This window comes from Carassius auratus, unplaced genomic scaffold (assembly GCF_003368295.1).
Source record: "Carassius auratus strain Wakin unplaced genomic scaffold, ASM336829v1 scaf_tig00214714_1_2670353, whole genome shotgun sequence".
Taxonomy (NCBI): Eukaryota; Metazoa; Chordata; class Actinopteri; order Cypriniformes; family Cyprinidae; genus Carassius; species Carassius auratus.
In genome coordinates this window covers 403,349-431,331 of record NW_020527778.1, presented here as the reverse complement: position 1 = coordinate 431,331, position 27,983 = coordinate 403,349, and the positions used below count along the sequence as shown (strand labels likewise).

General features: G+C 36.1%; 1 protein-coding gene across 3 annotated transcripts; it reads left to right on the top strand.

Moving 5' to 3' along the window:
• Nucleotides 1–27,934, top strand: LOC113092659 (calpain-15-like). Of its 3 annotated transcripts, XM_026258346.1 has the most exons (13): nt 1,703–2,467; nt 3,229–3,968; nt 10,709–12,158; nt 15,296–15,504; nt 15,661–15,844; nt 16,882–17,105; nt 18,259–18,384; nt 19,492–19,644; nt 20,972–21,133; nt 21,221–21,447; nt 23,306–23,469; nt 24,368–24,546; nt 26,139–26,316. In XM_026258346.1, exons 2-13 carry the CDS (start codon nt 3,784–3,786, stop codon nt 26,314–26,316), a joined length of 3,441 nt encoding a protein of 1,146 aa, XP_026114131.1. In that variant the 5' UTR covers nt 1,703–2,467; nt 3,229–3,783. The 3 variants fall into 3 exon arrangements, with proteins under 3 accessions (XP_026114134.1, XP_026114131.1, XP_026114133.1); XM_026258349.1 differs by lacking the exons at nt 1,703–2,467; nt 3,229–3,968 and adding an exon at nt 1–403; XM_026258348.1 differs by lacking the exon at nt 1,703–2,467 and having other exon boundaries at nt 3,784–3,968; nt 26,139–27,934.
• The last annotated feature ends 49 nt before the right edge of the window (nt 27,935–27,983 follow it).

Sequence of the window (27,983 nt, the reverse complement as noted above, 5' to 3'; positions counted from 1 at the left end):
ATTGATCTCTCTCTCCTATACATACACAAGGCATTTTGGGAAACGAGTTTCAGAAATCCGGATTCTGAACGAGAGTTACGCATTCTGAGCAGCGCAGCGCGGTGTTCGAGCGCGGGTTTACGGCGGTTGCGCGGCGATCTGTTTCTTGTGATTATTTCCATAGAGGAGCATGAGGAACCCTGCGAGACTAAGACAGTAGATCAAACCAGCCAGATCACACATCAGCTCACCCACAGACGAGCATGGATCGGCGGAAAAGAGAGCTCGTGGAGAGTGAAGACGCGTTTATATGAAGGTTTTGGGGAAGAATAAGTCGTTTCGGACAGCAGAAGGGAAAGTTAAACGGGCAGGTCGAGGAAGAGAAGATCATCGGTCCATCCAAAGATCTCCCTGTGCTTCACAAGTAAGATCACACAGTTTAAACCGATCGTAACAAACCTCACATGTCAAGCTGTAGGTCATTTGATTTAGATATGTTTCTGTGTTTTGGCGGGTTCTGTCTCTTTAATTGCTCGAGCGACAGTTGCATCGAATGTTACATTATATCGTTTGTTTCTTTATAACTTCCTTGGCGAAGTGATACAATGTATCATTAAAAGAACAGTTCGCTCTAAAATAGAACGTTGGTTTCGTGATAGTTTAACCTGTCATAACCGGTCATAGGTTAAGTGCTGGTTTTGGTTTAGGCTCTGCTTTATTGATGCTCCTGAACAAGGAAGTGGATTCTGAGATGAGGAACATTTTCTTCAGAAGCTGAAGTTTGGTATTGTAATTATAATCAGCGGCGTATTAGATGTCTAACTGTTGATCTGAATTTAGCGTGTGACGAGTCTGTCATATGAATCACTTTGAAGATGCTCAAGTTTATGAATAATATAAACATACTGATCAATCATCATCAATTCCTCATTGAGACTGAACGTCATTCACTGTCTCTATTTCTCAGTTCTGTTTTTAGATAATCAGATCATGTTCACTTTTTATCAGTAAGACTATTTTAGGTTTAGTATATCTAGTGGTTTGTCTTTGTATCCAGCAATATATCTTTCATGTGTCAGTTGACTCTGAATATACAGTCAAACTGTGTGTGTGTGTGTGTGCTTAATTTGCTAATTTAGGTAGGAAATGCTCAAATAATGTTTTAGAACTCTTGCACTTTGCTTTAGATCAGCTCTGTAGAAGTCTATTGTGAGCTCACTGAAATTGGAAAAAAGGTAGGTGTGTGTGTTTCAACAGTGAGACATTTTCTCCTGCATCTGCTGTCATCAGTGTCACATGTCTTAAGTATTGAATGCATGTTTTGTCAGTTAACATGGTCCATAATAGAGTCTATAGTGGTTTCTGTAAGTGGTTTCACACTTCGACTCTCTCACCCCACAATAATCTGTTGCATGCGTGCTTCTACGTAAGATCTTGTCAGGCTGGTTTTAGGCTTTAATTGCGAAAGTGCAATAACATAATTTGCATAGAACTTCCTGTGTTTGACTTACATTAAAACAATCATTTTGTATTCATTATGTGTTTTTCAAGACATGTTGATTGGGTATTCTTGTTAAATAAAAAATAATGTTGTAATTCAGAAATAATTTATATTTTGGTATTTCTTCTTATGATTTTGAGATGCTATATAACCCGGACGTGCTTTTGACAGGCTTTGTGAGATTCAGTCACCTATAATCTAGATTAGTTGTGTACATTTATACACCAGAGGAGAAAAACGAGAGAATCCGATTCCTGTAGCAGAGGTAGAGTCTGCGCATGCGCGCTGCTGACTCGCCGTAATCCTCGCTCATCTCTGCGCGTGCTGAAGAGGAACGGGCTGAATTAAGAACTGAATTAAATTAATAACAGCATCTTATGCTTGCACGTCCAAGTGCGCTTGAGACACACGCATGCTTTCATGATGAGTCCCGTGAGGAGATGCATGAAAGCACTGCTGCAGTTCGGCTGCTGTGTGTGTTTATGCGGCGCGCGACAGCAGCAGCATCATCAACATCATCATCATCCGCTCCAGCCGAATCAGAAGTGACCGAACCGGCACACTGAACCGCGCGGGACCGACAGGACCGATCCGAACCGCACCGCGCACCCGGACGCCAGCGTTTCAGCAGTCGGGATATTTCTGTAGCCTATCATCCATCCCGATGCTTTTGACTCTTGACCGCAGTTGAGACCCACATCAGACCGGAGGAACCGGAGCGCTCATGTCCTCACCGGGCCCGAGACCACTGCACCTCACCCGAGCCTTTCTGCGCCGTTAAATATTCATAGTCGCGATCTGAGTGTCAAACTTGATACTCCGGTGCCCGGAGAGACAGATGAGAACCTTCACATCCGTCGCCGTCACGTTATGAACATCTGCATGAGCTTTAGATGAGACTCGGATGAGATGAGCAGCTGGATCTACACAAGCAGGACGAGATTCACTGCAGCAGCTGCAGTCTGACCCACTGAGGAACTCTGCTGGGTCAGAAACCCTCTCTGTGCCATGATATGAGTCCACTGATGCTGCAGACACACATGCATGAGTACATGTATGCGCAGTCGCATACACACTGATGTTTATACAGGGGTTTGCACACACACACATGCCTGCCTGCATGCATAGTCACATATATGATGTTTTTATATCTGACTTAATAGGGTGGATGGTATATTGGTGGTAGCTTTACTGGTACTGGCAGGTATTACAATGTGTGTTTGTTTTTTTTAATTATTATTTTTATTAATATAATTTGGGTCAGAATTAGATACAGATCTTTTTGTGTGTGTGTGTGTGCCATGTTTGTAAAGGTATCCATCCTCTTTGCTCGTTAAAATAGTTTTAGTGCCTGATCATAAATCTAAAATGTAAAGTTTATCTTTTAAGCATGCAAACTCATAGAGACTTATTATATCAGTCATATTTGCCACAAAATTATATTGGTTATCAGGAAGAAAATGTTAATTTAAAAACATATTATTTACCACTTTAATTTTCCCATATTTAAAATGTTTTTTTTTTACTAGTTATAACCTCTTGAAATGCCCTTAGAAGTCCGCTTTTAACAGATTTTACTGTACTGGGTTGAAATCGTTTTTAAAATTGGTCTTTGCATGCATGGCTGATTAAATGCATGCACACATACATGCACTCATTCGCATGCGCAGACGCACACAGATTCATATGCTTGTTTCTGGACGCTCGCTGATGTTTGTTTGCGATGAAAGGAATATTTGCTTCTGCAGGCCAGATGAAATGTGACGCATCGTAATCCCGGTGACAGCTGCGGAAAGATGAGCCACAGACAGACAGAGAGCGAGAGAGAGAGAGAGAGAGAGACAGGCAGTGAACATGATTAGAGGGACTGTGCTGTGACTCAACCAGACGCATAGAAAAACAAGACGGGAATGGAGACTGGAAACTTTCTCGCTGCCTCAAACTTCCTCTTTTAAACCCGTGTTTTCGTCTCGAGTGCTTCAGTAATGTGTTGTACTGCCATCCCCGAAGTGTCGTCCTTCCTATCAGGCGAGGTGACGGCAGGTTAAATGCCACCTGAGGCTTCGAGAGACCGGGCCTGTTGAGCTGAAGGGCCCACGGCCCTCGCAGACCTTTGGGGAAAACGGCACCCGTGGATCCTGTCAATCACAGCCACTTCCTGATGTTGATCTCTCAGACTAGAGGAGATGTCTGACTCTCCTAACTGAGCTTGAGAACCGTAGACCTCTGTGTTTGAGTGTATTTATGTGTATCAAAGACAAACAGAGGGACGCAGCGCGTGTGCTTCTAAGTTGCTCGTGGCAATGGGGAGTTCTGCGTCGTCTCTGACCACAGACAGAGAATCAGATCACGGGTTCAGTACGGCTCCGTTCCCGCCGGCCGCTCCGATGGGCTGGCTCAGGACCAGCCACAGCAGTCCGGTGTGGGGAACCACTTTCATCACACGCCAACAGCAGCAGCAGCAGCCTACCCCCCATAGAGAGCGCAGGTAAACACGTGCACGCTCCAGCATCACCTCATCAGGGGATATAAGTCAACATGACGTCAAATCGACTCTTTACACACTCAGAAATGATATTAAGATCTAAATTTAAGATTTATGTATTTGAAGTGCATGCATTTGGATTAGTTACATAAACTAATAAACCTAATGTGATTCATGTTTGTCAGTCATGCAGCAATGAAACAGGTCACTAAAAAACTCATGGTTTGATTTAATTTTATTTCAATTAAAATACATTTATTCAAATTGCTTAGAAACAGCATGCCTCTGTTAATTGTGAAAATGATTACATTTATTCATGAACAAGGTTCAAATATGGAACAAGCATTATTCAATTATTTAAAATGGATTGATTGATTATTTATTTTGTGTATTAAAAACACCTTTACAGATTTTGTTTTGTTATGATTATAGAAATCTGACCTGTTTCTTTTATGTATGCCAGACAAATATGCATCACATTACATTTATTGGTTTGTTTATGTTCAAACTTTGTAATCCAAATGCATGGAAAATAAAATTCAAATACATTACAAATAGATCAATTTAAGCCTTAATATATTTTGAGTGCATGATCCTGGACTGTTTTATCTGTGCATGTTATTCTGTAGAAAATGTTCTCCCACTTCACTCAATTCAATAATCCAGTCCTGCCCTAGATTTCATTTAGAAATGCATAAAATTAGTTGGGAATGATATTTCAAGTTCATTTTGCGTTCTGGATTGTTGATGCATTTTAAACTACCATTCAATTTTATTCAGATAGGATGCATTAAATTAAGTAACAGTAGAGTTTAAAATGTTACAAAATATCTATATTTAAAGTATTATCCTGCTTTCCAAACAAATATGAAGCAGCACCACTATTTCCAGCATCGATGATAATCAGAAATGTTTCTTGAGCAGAAAATCATTATGTTAGACTGATTTCTGAAGATCATGTGACACTGAAGACTGGAGGAATGATGCTTTGCATTACATTTTAAAATTTATTACATTAAGAAACAACTATTTTAAATGGATTTAATATTTCACAATATTGAAGATTTTTCTTTATTTTTGATCAAATAAATGCAGCCTTGGTGAGCAGAAGAGAGTTAAAAAAAATAGAAAAATCAAACACAAACCTTAGTGTACTAGTGTATGCTCATGTTTAATGGAGTGTGTGTCAATACAGTGTATAGCTGAAACTTCTTGGACAGATTCTGTGTGTGTGTGTGTGTGTGTGTGTGTGTGTGATAAGCAGATGGTCTGGTTTTAGCAGATGGTATTGCAGCCACTTTGACTGAAGGCATCCTTTTACTAGAGGATTTTCCCTGTTACACTGTTTGCCAGGGGCACCCTGTGAACCCGTGAGGTTTCTCGCGTGTGTGTGTGTGTGTGTTCACATGTTGATAACCGATCTTTGAGGTTCTTCTCTGTTTCACTGATGTTGATCATGTCTGTGTTACATGTCGAGGCACGTGTGGTGGAGCTGAATCATCAGTATGTTGAAAAGAGTCGCTGATGTTCTTTCAAAAAGGAAGATAATTCTCTGACCCAAATCTGTGAGGTTTTCATTTTCTGTGGAACACAATAGAAAATGTTTAGTTTAAAATGTTTACTATTCATGCTGCTCTTTTGCACACAGTGAAAGTGAATGAAGGAGGATTTCTGAACTCCAAAAAGGACCATTTGTAAATGAGTAAAGTGCCTCAAGTCAAAGTTTCTCATCATCCAAACATCACACATAATGGTTTCTTGATGTCTTGTCATTAACGTCTCGAGTCGCCATATTTGAATGTACACAGAAAGAGAACTGAGGGACTGTCAACATTTTAATGTGCAGTCATTAAATATGACTTCATTTTTCCTCAAAGGTCTTTTCCTCATACAAAGTTACTATTTGGCTTCAGAAGTTTTATTATGCAAGTAATATATTTTAGTGGATATATATATATATATACATATATGCACACACACACACACACACACACACACACACAGTGTCCGGCCTCATTGACTTTCTTTGTATGACAAAAATGCTTTTGGGATGACATAAGGGTGATTAACTTATGGAAGAAGTTTAATTTTGTGGGTGTCTATGCTGTTATATTGAGCCAATCATAATTGACGTACTTTGCATAAAGAAGACAACAGCTAAATGGGCTGTTAAGGCTCCGAGAGAGGGTGGAAAATACTCAGTGTATAAAATGACCAAAAGAAACCTGCTTTTATGTACAAGGTTATCATTGTAAGTGAACCTAAGGGACAAAACGAGATGCTAGTGTAGAATATTTAACCGAGTTAACCTGTCCGTCCAGGCACGCGATGTAAAGAAAACAGAGGTTCAGTTGTCAGGCTTGGAGCACCATCTGCTGTACGCGGCTGTTCATTTCCAAAAGTTCAGGGAGTAAAACAAACGGCTGTCACAAACCTTTTTACCAACTGACACGCCACAGACAGACTCGACGGGGCAGCCGCTCAAACAGCAGCGCTTCACAAGAAACAAGCTCTCAGCTGGAGTCACATGGCACAGGACCATGAATTATTCTTACTGCTAAAACAATGCAGGCATATTATTTTTATAAGGATTGAGCAGTGCAAGAGCTCCACATGTCCTTGTGTTTTTTTAAAAAGGGTTTCTCATGTTAACAGAATCCAGGCAGCTTCAGAAGCACTTTATGTAATGTGTTTATATCTGCGTCAAATTGTGAACCATTTCTGTGTGTTCAGATTTGTGTATTTACAACATATATATATATATATATATATATATATATATATATATATATATATATATATATATATATATATATATATATATATATACAGTACAGACCAAAAGTTTGGAAACATTACTATTTTTAATGTTTTTGAAAGAAAATACATAAAAAACAGTAATATTGTAAAATATTATTACAATTTAAAATAATTGTTTTTAAATGTATTATACTTTAAATTATCATTTATTTCTGTGATGCAAAGCTGAATTTTTAGGATCATTATCACATGATCCTTTAGAAATCATTCTAATATGATGATTCATTATCAGTTGGAAACAGTTCTGCTGCTTAATATTTTTTCAAAACATGTGATACTTTTTTAGGATTCTTTGATGATAAAAAGTAAAAAAAAAAAAAAATGCTATGTTTTTAAAATATAAATATTTTGTAATAACAATATACACTACTGGTCAGTAATTTGGGATCAGTAATTGTTTCTTTCTTCTTTTTAAATAAAATCAATACTTTTATTCAGCAAGGATGTGTTAAATTGATAAAAAGTGATAGTAAAGAAAATATATTATTAGAATATATATTAAAATTTTTCTTTGAATAAATGCAGTTCTTTTTAACCTTTAAATGATCAAATATATTACACAGCAGAACTGTTTCCAGCACTCATAATAGATCAGAATATTAGAATGATTTCTAAATGATCATGTGATCGACTGATGTTACATGTGACACTGAAGGCTGGAGGAATGATGCTGAAAATTCAGCTTTGCATCACAGGAATAAATAATTTTTTTTAAGTATATTCAAATAGAAAACTATTATTTTAAGTTGTAATAATATTTCACAATATTACAGTTTTTTACTGTATTTTTGATCAAATAAATGCAGGCTTGATGAGCAGAAGAAACTTCTTTCAAAAACATTAAAAATAGTAATGTTTCCAAACTTTTGGTCTGTACTGTGTATATATATATATATATATATATATATATATATATATATATATATATATATATATATATATATATAATATTATTAATTATTCAAATATAATTCATTTGAAATTAAATTATTTAAACTAATAAATAACAAATATAATTTTGCCAAAAAAGATTTTCTTTGTTTGTAAATTATGTAGGCCTATTGTTTCTTTATCCTATTGTTTATTTAACTACTTATTTACCTCATAGTCTTTGACATGGCCTAAAACAACCAAATAAATGTGTGTGAATGTATTTTTTTCTTAATAAAAAAAATTATATATACTATTTTTACTATATATACATACACACACATCTACTTCAGTTTGTCTGAGGTGAAGTTTTTAAGCATAAAAAAAACACTTTTGCGATGACCTTTGACACTTGAGACATGAGTGCTGTACGTCTCTATTGTGAGTGAGTGTGTGTGTGTGTGTGTGTGTGTGTGTCTTTATCTAGATGTTTCCTGAGTGTTTTATCGGTAGAAAGTGAGTCTCTGTCCTCTGAGGCTTTACTGAGGATTTATTCCCATAGCAACAAGCTCCTATCACCTCAGCCAATCACAATTCAGAATGAACTCTCCCTGCTTGTCTCTCTCTAACACACACACACACACACACACACACACCGTGGTTTAGTATGTTACTTTCAAAAGTCTGTCTTATAAACTAAAATGCTAGAATTATCATAAATGTATCGGTTTTGTTGGGAAATATGCTTTCATGTATCAGGTTGAGGCAAGTTGTTAATTGTAATGTATCAATGATTATTTATTGGCTGAAACAGTGTCTTCATATTTTGGTGTTACCTTTTGTACTTATGGCCAATAATGATGCAAACGCAAATACAATATCTATTTTGTAGCTGAGACTTCAAGGTTTGTGTATACTGAGAAATATTCACTGGAGTAAAAGTGTGACAGTCTCTCCAAAAGAGGACACTTCAAGCCTAAATCCACACGTCCATATTAATTCATAAATATAGTTTGATCTTTAAATTCTCTTTCACCTCGTATCATGTGGTTTCCTCGTTTGCGTAATGAAAGGTGTTTCCTAACCTCAGATTTCCCCTGTCCCAGATTGCTCCGATCTTTTTTATATGACTCTAATGTGACCGTTTTAAATGGATTCCAGTCAACATAGTTCTTACATGATGTTCATCAGCCCGAAGCCAAAAATATGATGCTGTTGGAATGATGTTATATCACGTACTCGGAAAAACTATTTCCGCCAATAATTCCCTGCTTTCCAGCAGTGTTAATAGGTCACCGAACACACCCATCATGCACTGCAGGATGCATACAATATGATCAGATATGCAGGCCAGCTTTGATTCTTTGCATTATTTATTAGCTTGATCCTCCTTGGGCCGACAATTAGTTTCACTAGTCAGTCGTATAGTACACACACACACACACACACACACACACACACACACACACACATGTTTGTTTTTGTGAAAAGTGTGTTCATCCCATAGGTGTAATGGTTTTTATTCTGTACAAACTGTATATTCTATGGCCCTTCACCAACCCTACACCTAACCCTAACCCTCACAGGAAACTTTGTGCATTTTTACTTTCTCAAAAAAACTCATTCTGTATGATTTATAAGTGTTTTGAAAAATGGGGACATGGGTTATGTCTCATAAGTCACCCTCTCCTTGTAATACCTGTGTCATACCCATGTCATTATACAGAGTTGTGTCCTGATATGACACACACACACACACACACACACACACACGCACTCAGGGAGGAGTGGGATGAGGGCCAGTTCTGTTAGACCAGTGCTAATGACTGTGACTCACAGTACAAATGTCTTCCTGCGTGTATGTGATGGTTTTTGGAGACTCTGGGCCAAATGTCTCGGCACTAGGGATGTAACAAGTCACTCAACTCATGATGCAATAGGATTCACAATACTGAATTCACGATACGATTTTCTCGCGACAAGATTTAAGACAAATATAAATGCTTGGACCAAATTGCTGCGCATTTCTTTGTGAAATTGAAATATGTTGAATAACAAAACTAAATTGAAATTTAAGATAAATAACAAATAAAATAACAAACAACCATTTATGATTAGAGGCTGTGACTGCTTTTTAATCACAAGCACGAGCGGTTTTAAATCTAAATTAGATTGTAATTTCGAAATTTAAAGCCAAATCTGAATGCTCTGACTATTTTTTTTTTTTAATTGTACTACATAAAACATCTGCACAAAACAAAACAGCGGAGGAACTGAATGAGAGTGCAGATTGACTCTCTGACAGCAGATGGCGCTGATGAAACAGAAGCTATACAGTGATTCCTTGGTTACTGCTGTTAACTAAACAAATGTATGGAAGTATTATGTTACATTTATATAGACAGACTTCAAGTGCACTGAAAATTTGTCTATTCCTTATCTCCTCTCTGAATTTTTTTTTTGTAAGTTTTTTATTTATTCGTTTAAATAATTAAAATGTTATATTTTTATATAAAATGTATAATAATAATAATATTATGTGTTTTTTTTTAATAATAATAATAATAATATATATATATATATGTGTGTGTGTGTGTGTGTGTGTGTGTGTGTGTGTGTGTGTGTGTGTGTGTGTATATACACGCACACACACCCCTCAAATGCACCCTAAAATGTTTGTGGATCTTATTTTTATGCCTGTAAAATATTTATCCTGTTTGTATACCTTTTATGTATGTTTATTAATTTAATTAAATGTTTTTTTTTTTACATTAACTGGCCTCACATATAGCATTAAAAAAATAAATTGGTTTTATATATGACCAGTATCACAGTTTGAATATTGATTAATCAACCTGTTTGAAATATTAGGTTAACACATTGGTATATTCATAATGTTGGTTTATTAATAATGCATTGTATTATTAATCTTCCTCATTATTCTATCTTTACCTAATGCTATTTGATTTTCCACAGCTCCATTCTGCACTCTTTTGTGTACTTGGGAATTGAATTCCATAACTAATTGTTTTATCTCTCTCCTTGTTTTTCAGTAACTCTCATTCTCCCGGTTCGATGGCTGCAGTTGTGAGGACTTCTGATTGGTCATGTGGGCGCTGCACGTTTCTTAACTCCAGCGGCTCCTTACGCTGCTCTATTTGTGAAGCTCCTCGGCAGAAGCCGGATTTGAACCATATTTTGCGCCTCAGCAGTGCTGAGGAACCTCGCTGGTCCTGCCCCCGTTGCACTGTGACCAATCACCATGGATTAGGTTCGTGTTCTGTGTGCGGAGCACCTCCAGTTACGCCCAACGGACCCCTCCCACCCAAGCAGCCCCCGCCCACTCCAGTACAGCCCGCCTCCAGCCCTGAAGCCAAAGGTCAGATAGCCAATGGCGAGTCCCGATGTGCGGAATCCAATGGGGAGGTGTGCATGGGAGGGGAGGGGTCATCAGAGTGGGCGTGTCCTCGCTGTACTTTAGTGAATACTCCGGTGGCGTTATCGTGCTCGGCATGTGGTGGTCCGAGGAAACTCTCCTTACCGAAGATCCCTCCTGAAGCACTAGTCGTCCCGGAAGTGCGCACACCCGTGACCGGGTTTCCCACGCAAACAGCGGGAGCATCCGCGCCTCTTCTCATCGATCTGACTGAAGATTCTCCACCCCAAGCTCCTTCTGAAACCCCTTCTCCACCCCCCATCCCATTTCTGCCCCCTTCCCTATCCTCGCTTCAGAATAACCCCGTGCCTCGCAGCCGAAGGGAAGTCCCGCCTCCTGGCCGGCCCCCGAACCCTGCCCCCTCACCAACCTCCCCCTCAACCTGCCCGCCTACCAAACCCAAGCCCCTCCCACCATCAGACAACTACTCACTCAAGCGCCTGAGTGTGCTGGAGGAGGAGCCTAATAGCCCCGCCCCTCCAGTCACGTCTCCGCCCTCTTGGAAGTGCCCCGGATGCTCCGCCCCCACAGCTCCTCCCTCGTCATCCGCCGGCCGCTGTGATGCATGTCGAGGGTCGCGGCCGGGTTCGGGCGGTGACGTCATCGACGTACTGGGCGAATCAGTGCGATTCACTCCGGCGTCACCGTCCAGTCCAGACTTCAGCTCGTGGGCGTGCTCCAAATGTACGTTGCGCAACCCAACGGGCGCGGGCCACTGCACGGCCTGCGGTTCATCCAAATTGCACGGTTTCTTTGAGCCGTCCAACTGCTCGTCGTGTTCTCGGAAACAACAGCGTGCCTTTACTTCCACCTCCTCTTCCTCCATCTCATCCCCGTCTGCGCCGGACAAGAGCGCGTGTCAGTGGACGTGTCCTGCCTGCACACTCTTGAACGAAGTAAGGATGAAGCATTGCGTGGCATGTCACACCCCACAGCAGTATCTGAACCAGAGGAAAATCGGGAAACCGCTCAAACGCCGGGAGAGCATGCATGTGGAGACACGCAGACGCACGGATGAAGGAGAGGCCAAGGAATTGTGGGAAAACATTGTCAGCTTCTGCAGAGAGGTAAGACACTGTCAGTTTGATTTATAAAAAATAAAATATATATATTTGTGTAGTATTTTTAAATGCGTTAAGCAGCGTCTAAAGATGCAGAGATACTTACTTTATACTGATTTTAACAAAAATAAGCAGAAACTCTATTCTACAGATACACACATATGATACACATTTTATATAAAATTAATCTGTTGTCCCATTATAGGTATTGACAAATTTGTTCCGTCATTTTAGTTAAATTATAACAAAAATCGATTTACCTAAAATGTGGAAAAAATTAATAAGTCCTGGGAATGATTCTTTTTAGTTTAAGAGACAATACGATAATATTTTAAAATACATTTCAGTAACAGAATTGGTCATTTAAGCTGTCCATTTAATTTAATCTTGAAAGTGTTATTATGTTTTCCATGTCAAAATATGCAGTTAAATGTTGTTCATTCATGAGGCTAGGGTTATTTTAGAGTTAAATAAAAATTATTAATATGTAAAACGTCCTTATGTGAAAATTACCAAAACTCGCCTTATTTATTTTAACTGATATTTTTACTTTAAATGATATCCAAAGAGAGTTGGAGTTTTGAGCGAAGTCTGCATTTATTTGATCTAAATTTTATTTGTAAAATTGTGAAATATTATTATAATGTAAAATAAATGTTTTCTATTGTAATATATTTTAAAAAGTAATTTATTCCCTTAATGTAATGCTGAATTTTCAGCATCATTACTCCAGTTTCAGTGTCATGTGATCCTTCGGAAATCATTCTAATATACCGATTTGCTGCTCAAGAACCAATTATAGACCATATCCAACACAATAGATGTACTATATTAATTTTTAATGAACCATCTGTTTTTAATATCAGTTTAAATGTCAGTGATTGATACACCAGTGCATCTCGTGGTCTCGTCTGTAGTGTTATACTGTAATATATATATATGTGTGTGTGTGTGTTTCTATGCGACACACCTGACCCACATAAATACTAATGTTCCATCATCTAAACATCCTGCTACTCTATTCTGTTGACATATCAGAGCGACAAGCAGAGCGTGAAACAGCGGCGCCCCTCATATCTGCTAAATATTTGATATATCTCTGACCTTAATCGAGGGGAAAATGGCCAGACTTTGTGTTTGAGGAGATGCTGGCAGCAGTTGTTCAGCTCGTGATGTTCTGTTCAGACAGAAGGAGCGTTTAAGGAGCGTCCCGCTGAAGTAAGTGGCCTTGTGCTCTTGTGAGTCGAGTGTGTAATGATTCACTCCCCACGGGGCTGAAATGCTCATTTTTCCATATTCAATTAAAGGATTCGCAAAAGAACACGGAAGTGTTTATTCAATTTATCATTTGCACTTAAAAGCGGTACTTCATCTCTTAAATGAAACCGATTCCTCGTGAATACAACTTCAGCAGCTTCTCAAAGTCTTCCTTTCAGGAATGTTTCTAGGAACTCCTTGATATCGCTGAGGTATGTCTTCCATATCTCTGGCTAGTTTTCTATTTCAGCCTTGAGATTGGTAGTTAAATCAGTCTGACCTTTGTATCTCCTCCTCGTGCAGACAAACAGCTCTTAAAGACTCGTGACGCTAAAACCAAAGGTTGAAATCCAGATAAGCCACAGTTATGATCTCTACATGTTAGTATCATCTTACTAAGGTTAAATATATTTGGATGCAGCTCTGGCTTGCTTCTCCAGTGTCCTCTTGAGATTTGTGTGCAGTGGTTTCCGGACTACACACGCTGTTTCCCCAGATATGCAACATGATATGAATCCTCATGTTTTCTCTGAGATGAAGTACATCTTTTTGTTTCGTTTTTTTGGTGTGTGTTACATGACTAGAAGGTCCTTCAGTGTTTTCTGGGGCACGTCAGGATGTGTTAGTGTTTACACTGTTAATGTGTTGTGCTCGTAAGCATCCCTGAAGATGCTCTGATCTGATCTAAAAACATCATTAATATTCAGGATCAATATTAATTTGAGGTCTCAGCACAGCTGGGATTTGTCCCAGATGTTCTCACTTCAGAATAGTTACATCATGAAAAATGCTGCATCACAAACTAAGTTTAGAACCTGTCTAATTGTCCAACCTTGTCTTTGCAAATGGGATTTCAAACATCTCAAACACAAGTTCTCATGCATTTTCCCAGCAGTCCCTCCGATCTGCGTCCGTCTGCGCTTGCAGCTCGGGAGATGTATTTTTAGAAACGGTTGTGGCAGCAATTAAACGTCTCCCCAGAGTCAAAATGACCCCTATTTCTCCAGCATGCACGTCTTTCCTGCAAAAAAAACTAAAATCAGGTGTTGCGTGAGCTTCTGCAGTCTGTGAGAATGTATGTTTGAAGCTGTATCTGCTGCAGTTTTTTTGCAAATGTACATGTTTCTACATCTTCATATGATGCACAGCATGTCGACTCGATAAAGATGTGCATTGTGCACACTAACAAGTGAAGAGAAGGTGATGTTTTAGGGGGAACATTTGTGTAGTTTTAGGGTAAATGGCACAATTACTTCCTGCCTGCATATAATATGCATATTATTTAATCATATCTACATAGATTTAAAACTTTTTTTTAACATGATATTAATAAAAAGCATTAACATTTTAGTTACTTATATGTATCTCTATATATGGAGGGATGGATGGCAAATGAGATCTGTATAAATGTAGAAAAAAAAAAACTTTTAACCCTATTTATTAAAAAAAATAATAGTAAAATAAGCACAGTCTTAAGTCTCTGGGGTAAAATTATAGATTTTTCTTTTATGCCAAAAATCATTAGAATATTAAGTGAAGATCATGTTCCATGAAGATATTTTGTAAATATATCAAAACTACATTTTTGATTAGTAATATGCATTGCTAAGAATTCATTTGACAACTTTAAAGATGATTTTCTCAATATTTACATTTCTTTTGCACCCTCCGATTCCAGATTTTCAAATAGTTGCATCTCAGACAAATATCATCTGATCCTAACAAACTATTCATCAATGGAAAGATTATTAATTCAGCTTTCATATGATGTATAAATCTCAATTTCGAAAAATGTATTTTGTGCTCCAGGATCACACATGAACTAATAATGGCAAATGTTGGTGTATTTGTGTGCGATGGTGTTACTGAACTCTTGTTTGTTGTAGAACGCGGTGAACTTCGTGGATGACAGTTTCCCCCCCGGTCCACGTTCGGTCGGGTTCCCCGAGAACGACAGCGTCCAGCAGCGAATCAAAAAGTGGCTCCGCCCTCACGAGATCAACGGCAATAACTTTAAGGATCGCGGCGTGAAGTGGTCCGTGTTCAGGACGCCCCGCCCCTCTGACATACTGCAAGGCCTTCTGGGAAATTGCTGGTACGAGAAACATGGTTGAGTTTTGGAGTGGAGTGCTAGTTTACTGCTCACGGCTCAGTCTACATTAGCTCTGATTATGTGTTTAAACACTGTATTTGTCATATGAGCTCGAGTGGAGTCCAGTGTAGTTTAGTGAAATTTTGGCTTGTTTGACAGGTTTCTAAGCGCTCTAGCGGTGCTAGCGGAGCGGCCCGAGTTAGTGGAGCGTGTGATGATCACCAGAACCATCTGCCAGGAGGGAGCGTATCAGGTGCGGCTCTGTAAGGACGGGACGTGGACCACGGTTCTGGTGGACGACATGCTGCCCTGCGACGAATACGGATTCCTGCTCTTCTCACAGGTTTGTGTTGCTGCGCTTGAGTTTGTTTGTTAGGACTGATGTTATATGCTTACAGGCTTGCAGACGGGTCATGATGATTTGAGGTAACTGGGAACACTGAGCAGTTTCAGATAATGCCATCCAATAAAACTGGGGGAAAAATAGCATATTTTCTAAATTGCCAACCAGACAACCAGAGGGAGTGATAAATTATTTTAAGTTAATTGGAAAAGAAAATAGTTGGGATACATACATATTATTTATTCAAATCATATCTAGATTTATATAAAGTTTATATAAAATATAAAGATGTATTTTACACTGTATTTATTTAAAAAAAATTAATTATATAAATATATATATATAAATAAATAAAAAATATAAATTGTAAGAAATTTTATAGTACATGCATATTGTTTATTGAACACAAATCATATATACATTTATCTGAAATGCTAATTTTGAACTTTATTTATAAAAAGATATAAATATATATAATAAATAATATCAACTGTAATGAATTTGATAGTATATACATGATATTTAATGATAGCCAGTAAGTTTTTTTTTTTTTTTTTTTTTTTATGAAAACTTAATAAAAGTAAATTAAAGAATTGCAAAACTGCTCAAACAATATGTAACATAGTGATACATTATTTAAATAAAAAATTTAATTGAAAAATAATTCTAATAGCAAATAGTTATTGAAAACGTTAGTGAAAAGTATTTTAAAAAGTAAGTGAAAAGTGTTTTAAACATCACATTAATTTAAAAATGTAAATATTACTACATTTAACTATAAATGTATTTTAAATTTATTTTATTAATTCAATTATATACACTATTATTATCATTAAAATTGTATCGTTATGATTAAATATATCGATTGTAATTAAAAACAGTTTAAATATTTTTGGATTTTTATAATAAAGCAGCATGTGAAAAAAAAATGTTATGTATTTTTGGAAATGACACTTATGCTACAAACACTACATCCCTGTTTTCTCTGTTACTTCCTGCATTAATATTTCTTGAATCTGGGTTTTTCTCTGGGACAGGCTCAGCGGAGGCAGCTGTGGGTTGCTCTGATAGAGAAGGCTCTGGCGAAGCTGCACGGCTCCTATTTTGCGCTGCAGGCCGGCCGTGCCATCGAGGGTTTGGCGACGCTCACTGGCGCCCCCTGTGAAAGTCTGATGCTGCAGGTCAGCTCGACCAACCCTCGAGAAGAGCCCATCGACACGGACCTCATATGGGCCAAGATGCTCAGCTCCAAAGAGGCCGGGTACGTCACACACTCTCCAGATCGTTCAATTAATTGTCCTGTAGTTTAATTACTGTGCTACTCGGCATTCACAAGACAGTTAATGTCCACATGCTCCTAGAGATGCTTCGAATGACCTAAAATACTAGCAATAGTTATAAAAACTGAATCAAACGATTGATAATTATATTATTTATAAGCATTATTATTGTTGTAGAATTTGCAATAAATGTTAAATGTAAAAGATACATTATTGGATACTTTCAGCCATTATTTAAAAGCTAAACTAAAGTTCAACTAAAATATTTATGTTTATTTATTTTCTCTCTGTCTGTTCATTTGTGATTCTGGTGTGTTTTGTTCTGTTTTATTATTTTTAAACTAAAGATAAATAAAAAAATTATAATAATAATATTCAAAATATAATCTAAAACATTATAAATATATGCAAGATTGAAATTTAGAATTTTGAATAATCTTTGCTATGTGTTATTATTATTATTATTATTATTTTTATATTCATATGGTATTTATATACCAGGATATATACAGTATTTATTATTGTTAACTGAAAAAAAAATGTATACCTTAAAAAAAAAGATTAACTGAAATAAAATAGTGTGTGTGTGTGTGTGTGTGTGTGTGTATATCTATATCTATATCTATATCTATATCTATATATATATATATATATATATATATATATATATATATATATATATATATATAGTTATTATAATAATTATTATTATTATTATTATAATTAATTTAATTTTAAAAAATTTAAAAAAAAATTTTTTTTCAGTTTCAAGTTTATATACAGTATTTATCATTAAAAATCATTAAAAACTTTTTTACCTAAAATTAAAAAAAGTTGAACGGAAATGAAATAGTCTATATAAATATATATAGTTATTTTTTATTTATTTCATTTATTGATTGATGTTTTATTATTATTATTATTATTATTATTATTATTATTATTATTATTATTATTATTATTAAAAAATCAGTTAGTTACCAAGGTATCATTTCTCTACTAAAACAGCTACAACTGAAATAACTGAAATTAATTTTAAAAAAATGATAATCCCATATCAGTGATAGTAAAACACTGTTCTGCGCTGGTGTAACTGTGCAGTGAGTTTGTGATGGTTGTCTGTGTGTGTCTCAGGTTTCTGATGGGGGCGTCCTGCGGTGGCGGGAACATGAAGGTGGATGATGCTGTGTATGAGTCTCTGGGGCTACGGCCGAGACATGCCTACTCCATACTGGACGTCAGGGATGTTCAGGGCTACAGGTCAGACATACTGTCAAACAAGAGTTTCTTCACCCATACGACACAAAAGATCTGTTTTGTGAGGCAGTGATGTTACACGTGTTTATCCTGATAACTGTTTTACACAGCATTGTTTGAACCACAGCGTTTGCAGAAGCTCATTTGAAACTTCTACTTTCATATATCCTCATTTGAACAAAACAAGATCGCTGTTTCAGTGAATAAAGCTTCATTAGATATTATAATCGCAGTAAGCTTTGTGTTTAGTGACTTTCAACAAGAAACAGAGTCGGATCATTCATATTCAGTCAGTTTCATCAGGAAGTTCACACACTTTGACACACTTTGTGTTTCAACTGTGTAAAGATATCATTAAAACAGCTTGTAAAAAGCTTTGTTAGCATTACATTTAGCTCATTTGATCACTAGAGAAGTTAAGTCTAGAGAAGAGCATTTTGCTAAATATATGCACTAAATATGCCTATATATTCATTATATTAATTAAACCTGTTATTTAACAGAACTGTCATGCAAACAAGTTATGATTATATTTCAACAACACATTGGAGTAGAAACCTACTTTTCTACTTAGATTTAGAAGTTAATTTAAAAACTGCCTTGTGTGCAATTTACATTTGCATATAATTTTTTATTTCAGTGCTGGTTATTGTATCTAAAAATAAATCGTAATTGACTTTAACAGTTTGGATTCTTTGTTAACTGTAACGTTTAATATTATGGTAATATGCGAGTGATTTGGCTCTTATGTAATTTACAGCATTAGCTCAGGTTGATTTTATATTTTTTTATTGAATTCATTTAAATTTGTTGAGTAAACCATTGTTTTATGTTTAGTTGCCGTTCCTGAAAGCATACCGAAATGTGACTTCAAAACCGAGCCGTCATTTTTGTGCACACCTGCTGCTTTGCATATAATGAAGATGATTCATGCTGTCATGCAAAGAACAAAAAAAGCAGTGCATACAGGTTTTTTTTGAGGTCATATGATGCATGCATTTTTAAATCGTGAGTGACGACTGTGCAAACATTGTGACTGAACAATAAAAGCATGCCAGAGCTGTAGATCCTGAGCGCCTCTGGTAAAGCACCGAGGCTCTTGTGTTTCAGGCTGCTGCGTTTGAGGAACCCCTGGGGCCGGTTCTCCTGGAACGGCTCGTGGTCAGACGAGTGGGCCGACTGGCCGCAGAACCTGCGTCACGAGCTCATGGCTCACGGCAGCAGTGAAGGTGTCTTCTGGATGGAGTACGGAGACTTCATTAAGTGAGTCATTAAGTGCTTCATCTGTGTTAAACTGACCTTTAGTCTGAGATCAGCCTCAGCAGATAAAGAGGACAGACGTCTTTCAGAAGAGATGTGAATGTGTTGATGGCCTACATTAGCTTTCTATTTTATTATGTATATTTATTCCATTTTTTGTTTTTGTATTATGCATGTATTAGTAATTAGCTCTATATAAAGTTGGTGGAAAATGAGGACGCAATGTTTAATTGAAATGATTGAATTCAATTCTATATGCATATTATTAATGATGGAACGTGAGATCTACATAAACACATTTCACATAATTTTAATATAAAAAATATTATGCTGGTTTTCTGAAAATTCTGTTTAAAGAATATATTAAAATTAATTAGTTTTAAATTATAGAAATGTTATTTAATGATGGAGGAGATCTACTTAAATTTGAAAAATGTGCTGTATGTTTTTTGTATTATGTTATGTATTATATACAAATTCAGTTTTTTATTAAATATGAGCAAATGAGAAGAACTTGGAAAAAACAAGACATATTTACACCTTATTTATTTAAAAATATTATTATTATTTTAAAAAAGTTACAGTTTTTATTAAAAAATTAAAGCTTATAAAAAAAGTCTATTAAGAACATTATATTAAAATAATTACATTTATATAAAAAAAAAAATTTTTCAATTATGTAACATTATTTAATATGAATATTTATTTAAAAATCTTAATATATTTGAAAACAAAAAATACTTTTTACATCATATTTATTACAAATGTTACAAATGTATTAAATTGGTTAAATCAAACAATATCTACATACATAAAAAAATTATTTATTTTACAGCAAAAACATATGGAACATTACATTACGATTCAGTTACTTTATTATGATATATGTTTTTAATTATTTTATATGAGATCTAGGTAAACAATAATAAATACATTTTACACAATTTTTATTAATGATATTAAATAATTATTTAATAATGGCAAATTATATCTAAACTTGAAAAAAATTTTTTTATATATATATATTAACAATTTTATTTGATCTTTTATTCATGTTCTTTGATTATTGTAAATGAAGACAAAATAATTAAAAAATATTTAAAAAGTAATTCTAATCGATAACGATAGGTAAAAATTGATAGCCTGAATGCACTGTAAGTTGCTTTGGATAAAAGCGTCTGCTAAATGCATACATTTATTTTAAATTTGATTTATTTATTTAATCGGGTATTGTTATCACCTGATGTTCACAATCACCGTCAGACCGAGGGATCAGTCTATCTTTAGATCTAGTTAACAGAAAACACCTTATTTGATCTTGTGCGTGCAGGTACTTTGATTCGGTGGATATCTGCAAGATTCATGCTGATTGGCAGGAAGTTCGTCTTCAGGGTTGTTTGCCCTGTCGGGCGAGTAAACCGGTGACCGTCACCGCCCTCACGGTCCTGGAGAGAACCGCGCTGGAGTTCGCCCTCTTCCAGGAGGGAAGCAGGTAAAGACCAACAAAATAAATAAAGAATGAGCCATGAAATCATAATCATAAAACAACAGCAACTTCAATCCTGTGTCACTCCTCCAGGCGTTCAGACACGGCCGACAGTCACCTGTTGGATCTGTGCATCATGGTCTTCCGGGCCTCGTTTGGGAACGGGAACAGACTGGTCCTGGGACGTCTGCTGGGGCACAGCAAGCGCGCGGTGAAGAAGTTCGTAGGATGTGATGTGATGCTGGAGCCGGGAGAGTACGCGGTGGTCTGCTGTGCCTTTAATCACTGGCAGATGGACCTGACGGGGGCTTCGACGCCAGGTACACAAACCATGCCTCACCTGGAGTCTGATTGACAGGTGCTCTGACCAATCATAACACTGGATCTGACAGGAGACGTCTTTCTGCAGCTGAAACAAGAAACCTTCTGATGTTCAGTCAGGTTTATTTTGTGCTATAACTAGTAGTAAAGAGGAAGAGATGTGCTGTCAGCACACATTTATGAGCCATGAAACACTATTCATTTGATTCCAAAAGCAACCGTGAAATAAAAGTGATGTATTTTTCAGTATAATTTCATTATGAAATGGTTAGTTCCAGTCCTTGATTCTGATTGGTCTGGAGGTGTTTTATATTCATGATAAAGCACAACAGTTCTGTGCATAACCGTAGCCAGCTATGAGGTCACTGAGGTCCTAATAAAGTAGGAATTTGCACTTTAGGGTCAGCGATAATCTTATCTAATTTCCACAATATTTGAAATAATTTTGATGTATTTTATTTATTTATAGGTTGTTGTTTATTTTAATAGCAAGATCTGGCAACATTGCATGGCCGGCATTAGTCTGGCAGTAATCAAAAGTGTCGATCGTGTCAAAATATGTATGACACACAATCCTGATTATCCGAGAATAACACGTTTGGTGGGCAGTATGTATGTTTGCATGAATAATAAACAACTGATAAAATTATCCACTCCATAAATATAGTATTAAACTTTGATGCAATAAACAGGGTATGATTTAAAAATGAGCATCCCTTCAAAAACATCTACATTTCTCTCTTTTCAAGTGTAATTAGTATTTATAGGGGTTATTATAGCACAATTCTATAATAATGGACCTCGTCCATGGTTCTGTGCATCACTGCAGCAACATAAACAGTCACTATAGCATCAAAAGTGTGTTTTTTATTTCAGCTAAATGAATGGTTTGTTATGTATGTGATGAATTATGAGCGACCCCTGCTGGCCAGACGGTGCATCACTCACCTTAAACCCACAGTCAAAGAGAGAAACATTGAGAAGTGTGTGTCTGTGTGGACCCTGGACCACAAAACCAGTCAAAAGGGTAAAGAGATGTATGCATAAATCAGCTTTCCATTGATGTATGGTTTATTAGAGATGCACCTATCTGAAAATCTGCAAAAAAATCTCTAAATATTGAGAAAATCATCTTTAAAGTTGTCAAAATGAAGTTAATAGCAATGCAAAAATAGGAAATAGGAAATTTGCAAAATATCTTAATGGAACATGATCTTTACTTAATATCCTAATGATTTTTGGCATAAAAGAAAAATTTAGGGCTGTGCAAAAAATCGAATGTAATTTTCATTTTAATTTTACCAAGGCAACCCTTCCAAAAAATTTATATTTTAACCCTGGGAAGCAATTTCTATCGGGAAACCTCCTGGAATCACGATTAGTTTTGGACTAGTTTTTAGTAGCAACTGGGCAGGATTTATTGTGAAAACCTGATGAGATGCGCATGAAAATCGCATTCGAATTTTTGCACAGCCCTAGAAAAATTAATAATTTTGACCCATATAATGTATTGTTGGCTATTACTACAAATAAACCCCAGCTACTTAAGACTGCTTTTGTGCTCCAGGGACACAAACATGGTGTTGAAAAAAAATGAGATGAGAATAATTCCTGTTCTAGGTTTTTATTTCAGAACATTCTCTGACCGTTTACTGTCAGGGACTATTTTTTAGTGGAAGGATAGAATTGAATGAATTTACTTAACAAATAAACGCATGCAATTTTTGGTTTTAATATTTGTTTTGTGTGGTAGCCGTTTCCTAAGAGCAATAAGGCACTCGATACAGGCCTCCGGTGCTGAACACAGTCTGGAGAGTGAGCAGGACTCATTTCGGAGCATGTTTTGTGTGTTTGCAGTCTCCAGCCCCACCAACGCTCGCAGACCCAGTCAGGATTTCCCAGGGTACATCTTGGCCATCTACAGCTCCAGACAGGTGATGGTGGAGCAGGTGGAGGCCCCGTCCACCACCCTCGCCGACGCCATCATCCTGCTGACGGAGAACAAGGGAGAGAGACACGAGGTACTGCAGCACTCGAAGAGCTCTCAGAAGCAGTTCAGAGCATCTAGATGAAGATGGAAATATATGTATGGTTTTCAATTTGTGAGAACTTCATGATGAATAAAATGGTTATATATATATAGGCGCTTTATATATATATATATATATATTGTTCCTTTGGCTCAGTGGTACAGCAATGTGTTAGCAGCGCAAAAGGTTGTGGGTTTGATTCCCAGGGAACTCATGTTAGGTGAAAAATGTTAGCCTCAATTTGGATAAAAGCATCTGCTAAAGGCATGAATTTAATTTAATTGTAAAAATATATTTAAATGTAATTTACATTTATAAGGGGAAGATGGGTTAACTTTATATCCATATATGATTTTGGAAATTTTGTGTCATTATAAACTTTTTTTAAATAATAGGAATTAATAATTGAATAATTGCTAATATGTATATTATGTTTTTGAAATATGTTATGACTATAGAATTTATACATAAATTTTTGTTTTACACACACGCACACTATATTATTATTATTATTAATTTATTTATTTCTTATGGATTTTGGAATTAAATTTTAATTCACAGTCTTTAATGATGCATTTTATTAAAAAAAAAAGATTAAGTCTGTGGGGTGTATTTGTAGCAAAAGCCAAAAATACATTGTATGGGTTAAAATTATACATTTTTCTTTTATGCCGAAAATCATTAAGATATTAAGTAAAGATAATGTTCCATGAGGATATTTTGTACATTTCCTACCGTAAATATATCAAAACTTAATTTTTTAGTATTAGTATTAGTATTAGATTAGTAATATGCATATTCAGCTGAGAAGAAGCGTCATTAATAATTCAGCACAAACAGCAGTGATGGCCGTTTCAGGATGGGATTGTTGATCTGGTGTGTTTTTCAGGGTCGGGAAGGAATGACGTGTTACTACCTGACTCACGGGTGGGCGGGGCTTATCGTGGTGGTGGAGAACCGTCACCCGAAGTACTACCTCCACGTGTCATGTGACTGTACCGACAGCTTCAATGTGGTGTCGACCCGCGGCAGCCTGAAGACCATCGACAGCGTGCCGCCGCTGCACAGGTCAACTCATCCTCATCCTCATCCTCATCCTCATCCTCATCCTCATCCTCAGAGCAGGACGTGTGTGACTGTGAACCCTGAGTGCTGTTTTAGTTCAGCTTCGTTCACACTGAGAGCCACTTGACACAGATTCACTCTCCACTCATTCACATGCCTCATCAACACTAACAGTGCTGTTTGAACACAACCATTCACTTAAAAAAATATGGGTTCATTCAAACTAAAAAGTACAAATAGTGCATACAATTTAATATGCACTTTAATTTATAAAAAAAAATGTTGAGGACTTGAGTTATAGTATAGTATAGTATATATAGACAGTACAGACCAAAAGTTTGGAAACATTACTATTTTTAATGTATTTGAAAGAAGTTTCTTCTGCTCATCAAGCCTGCATTTATTTGATCAAAAATACAGAAAAAAACAGTAATATTGTGAAATATTATTACAACTTAAAATAATAGTTTTCTATTTAAATATACTTTAGAAAAATAATTTATTCCTGTGATGCAAAGCTGAATTTTCAGCATCATTCCTCCAGCTTCAGTGTCACATGTAACATCAGTCGATCACATGATCATTTAGAAATCATTCTAATATTCTGATTTATTATGAGTGTTGGAAACAGTTCTGCTGTGTAGTATATTTGATCATTTAAAGGTTAAAAAGAACTGCATTTATTCAAAAAAAAAATTTAATATATATTCTAATAATATATTTTCTTTACTATCACTTTTTATCAATTTAACACATCCTTGCTGAATAAAAGTATTGATTTTATTTTAAAAAAAGAAAGAAAAAAATTACTGACCCCAAATTACTGACCAGTAGTGTATATTGTTATTACAAAATATTTATATTTTCAAAACATAGCTGCTGCTTCTTTTTTTTTTTTTTTTTTTTTTACTTTTTATCAAAGTATCCTAAAAAGTATCACGTTCTGAAAAAATATTAGGAAGCAGAACTGTTTCCAACTTTGATAATGAATCATCATATTAGAATGATTTCTAAAGGATCATGTGATAATGATCCTAAAAATTCAGCTTTGCATCACAGAAATAAATGATCATTTAAAGTATAATACATTTAAAAACAATTCTTTTAAATTGTAATAATATATCACAATATTACACTTTTTTTCTGTATTTTTGATCAAATAAATAGTAATGTTTCCAAACTTTTGGTCTGTACTGTATATAGATAGATAGATTGTAGCAATTAAGCACATTTTCCCATTTGCTCACAATTTCCTTTTGTTGACTAAATATATCTTTAATATTATTTTACTATTTTTTTCAATTTTTATCTGTATTCAGTCCATAACTTCTCACCTTGAGTGAAATATATAATCATAATGTGAATTTCTATCATTATCTATTATCTTAATTTTTCCGTGAGAGCATTGCGGTGCATTTTTGGTATCTGCTACCTTAGAATTTGATGAAGAATGTTTAATTGAATGCATTTTAATGTTGCTGCTCACCTTTTGGGAAGTCTTCTTGGTTGCCTGTGAAGTGCTTTCTGTGTATGTTTTCTCCGGCGGAGCAGCGGTGTGATGTATTAACACACATGTGTTCACTCACGTGTTGCAGACAGGTGCTGGTGGTCCTGTCCCAGCTGGAGGGGAACGCCGGGTTCTCCATCACACACAGACTGGCCCATAGGAAAGCAGCGCAGGCGTCCCTGGGCGACTGGACGTCTAGTAAAGCCACACACTCGCCCCAGCTCACGCCTGACACTGACGGACTGCACAGACCGCGGCCGCTTTGACACACGCTCACACACACACACACACACACACATAAACACACTCTCCCTTCATGAAAAGACAAGGACGAGTTCAGACCCGTGAGGATGAACACACACGCAGACACTGAGAGAGTCTGGGTGGAACTACTGAGCCAATCACACGTCTGCTCGCTGAGCCAAGCCCCGCCCACTGCACACACACACACACACACACACACACTCGCTCTGCTTCATTCACATCCATCCTGGAGTCTCCCGTCACGTTTACACACGTTCAGTCAGACGGCCGATCTCAACAAAATATTTCACATGGATTATTTCACCATAATCAAAATCTTTTTTTTTTTTTTTTTTTAAGGCAAATGAAGCCTGTTTTTGGGACCATTATTATTATTATTATTACTACTACAGTTTCAATTATATTATATTTTCCCATGACAATTAAACACATTTTCCCTCCTGTTTACATTACTGTAAGACTCCTGGACATTACAGTTTTATAATAATAATAATAATAATAATAATAATACAAATTATTATTATTATAATTTTGTTATTATTATAACTATTTCAGTTATATTAGTTTAATTCCCCCTTCATATTACTATAAGTCTTCTGGAAAAATTAATTTCAATAATTGTTGTTATTTAGGATAATCTTCACTAGCTTCTTACTTGAATACAGTGTTTTAATCCATTATATTAAAAAGTGTAAAAATATTTTTTTTATGTTTAGATTTTTTTATATATATAATAAGAATTTAAATATTATGTAGTTGTTTTTTTTTCCACATTACTGTATTTTTTTGTTTTTGTTTATATATTTTTTTATATAATTAGAACTAAAATATTATATAATTGTTTTCCACTTTTATTTTTTTTTATTGTGTATAATTGTCACAACCCAGGATATCTTAGAGGCCCAAAAATGCAGGTTTAAATTCCTTAAGCAAACTATATGTTTATTCTTCCTAATTTTAGGGTGAAATGTGCCAAGTTTTGACATGTTTTGTGAGATTTGTTTAATGCCATTCTGACAGCCAATCAGCAGCCTGCTCTGTGTATCATGGGAATGTAACGATGAATGGAGATACTTGATTTCCTGGAAAGCCACATGTGAGATTCCACCGACCGTGAGGGGTTAATGTGTTTGAAGACACACGTGGGAAACATCTTTTAATTTATTTCTGCTGTGTTTTAGTAAAGAAGCACAAGAGGAGCTGCTGAACGAGCGCTGATCTGCAGAGGCTCATGGGAATGTTTTGATCAGCAGGTTGACCGTGTGTGATGGACTTTATTTGTGCACTGAGCGTCTCCTGTGTTTCTTGTGTTGGTCAGGGTCTCCCTCTGTGAGTGTGTGTCAGTCTGATCATTCATGTGACATCACACACACACACACACACACACACACACTTTCCGTCTTTCTTTTGTAAATTGTACAGCGCTGTTCCCCTCTGCACAATCCCATCAGAAGTACTCGCTGTAATTACACAGATCTCTGTCGGACAGGAGTATAAGATGTAGAATATTTTATTGATTCTTTGAGGAAAAAAAATTTATGAAAGTTTAAAATCTTTACGATTCATTTGCAATCTCAGGTTCCGTTGGACCAAAATGACAAATAAAGGTTTTGTTTCATTTTTTTCTTCCTTTCTTTCTTTCTTTTTTTTTTTTTTTTTTTTTTTTATC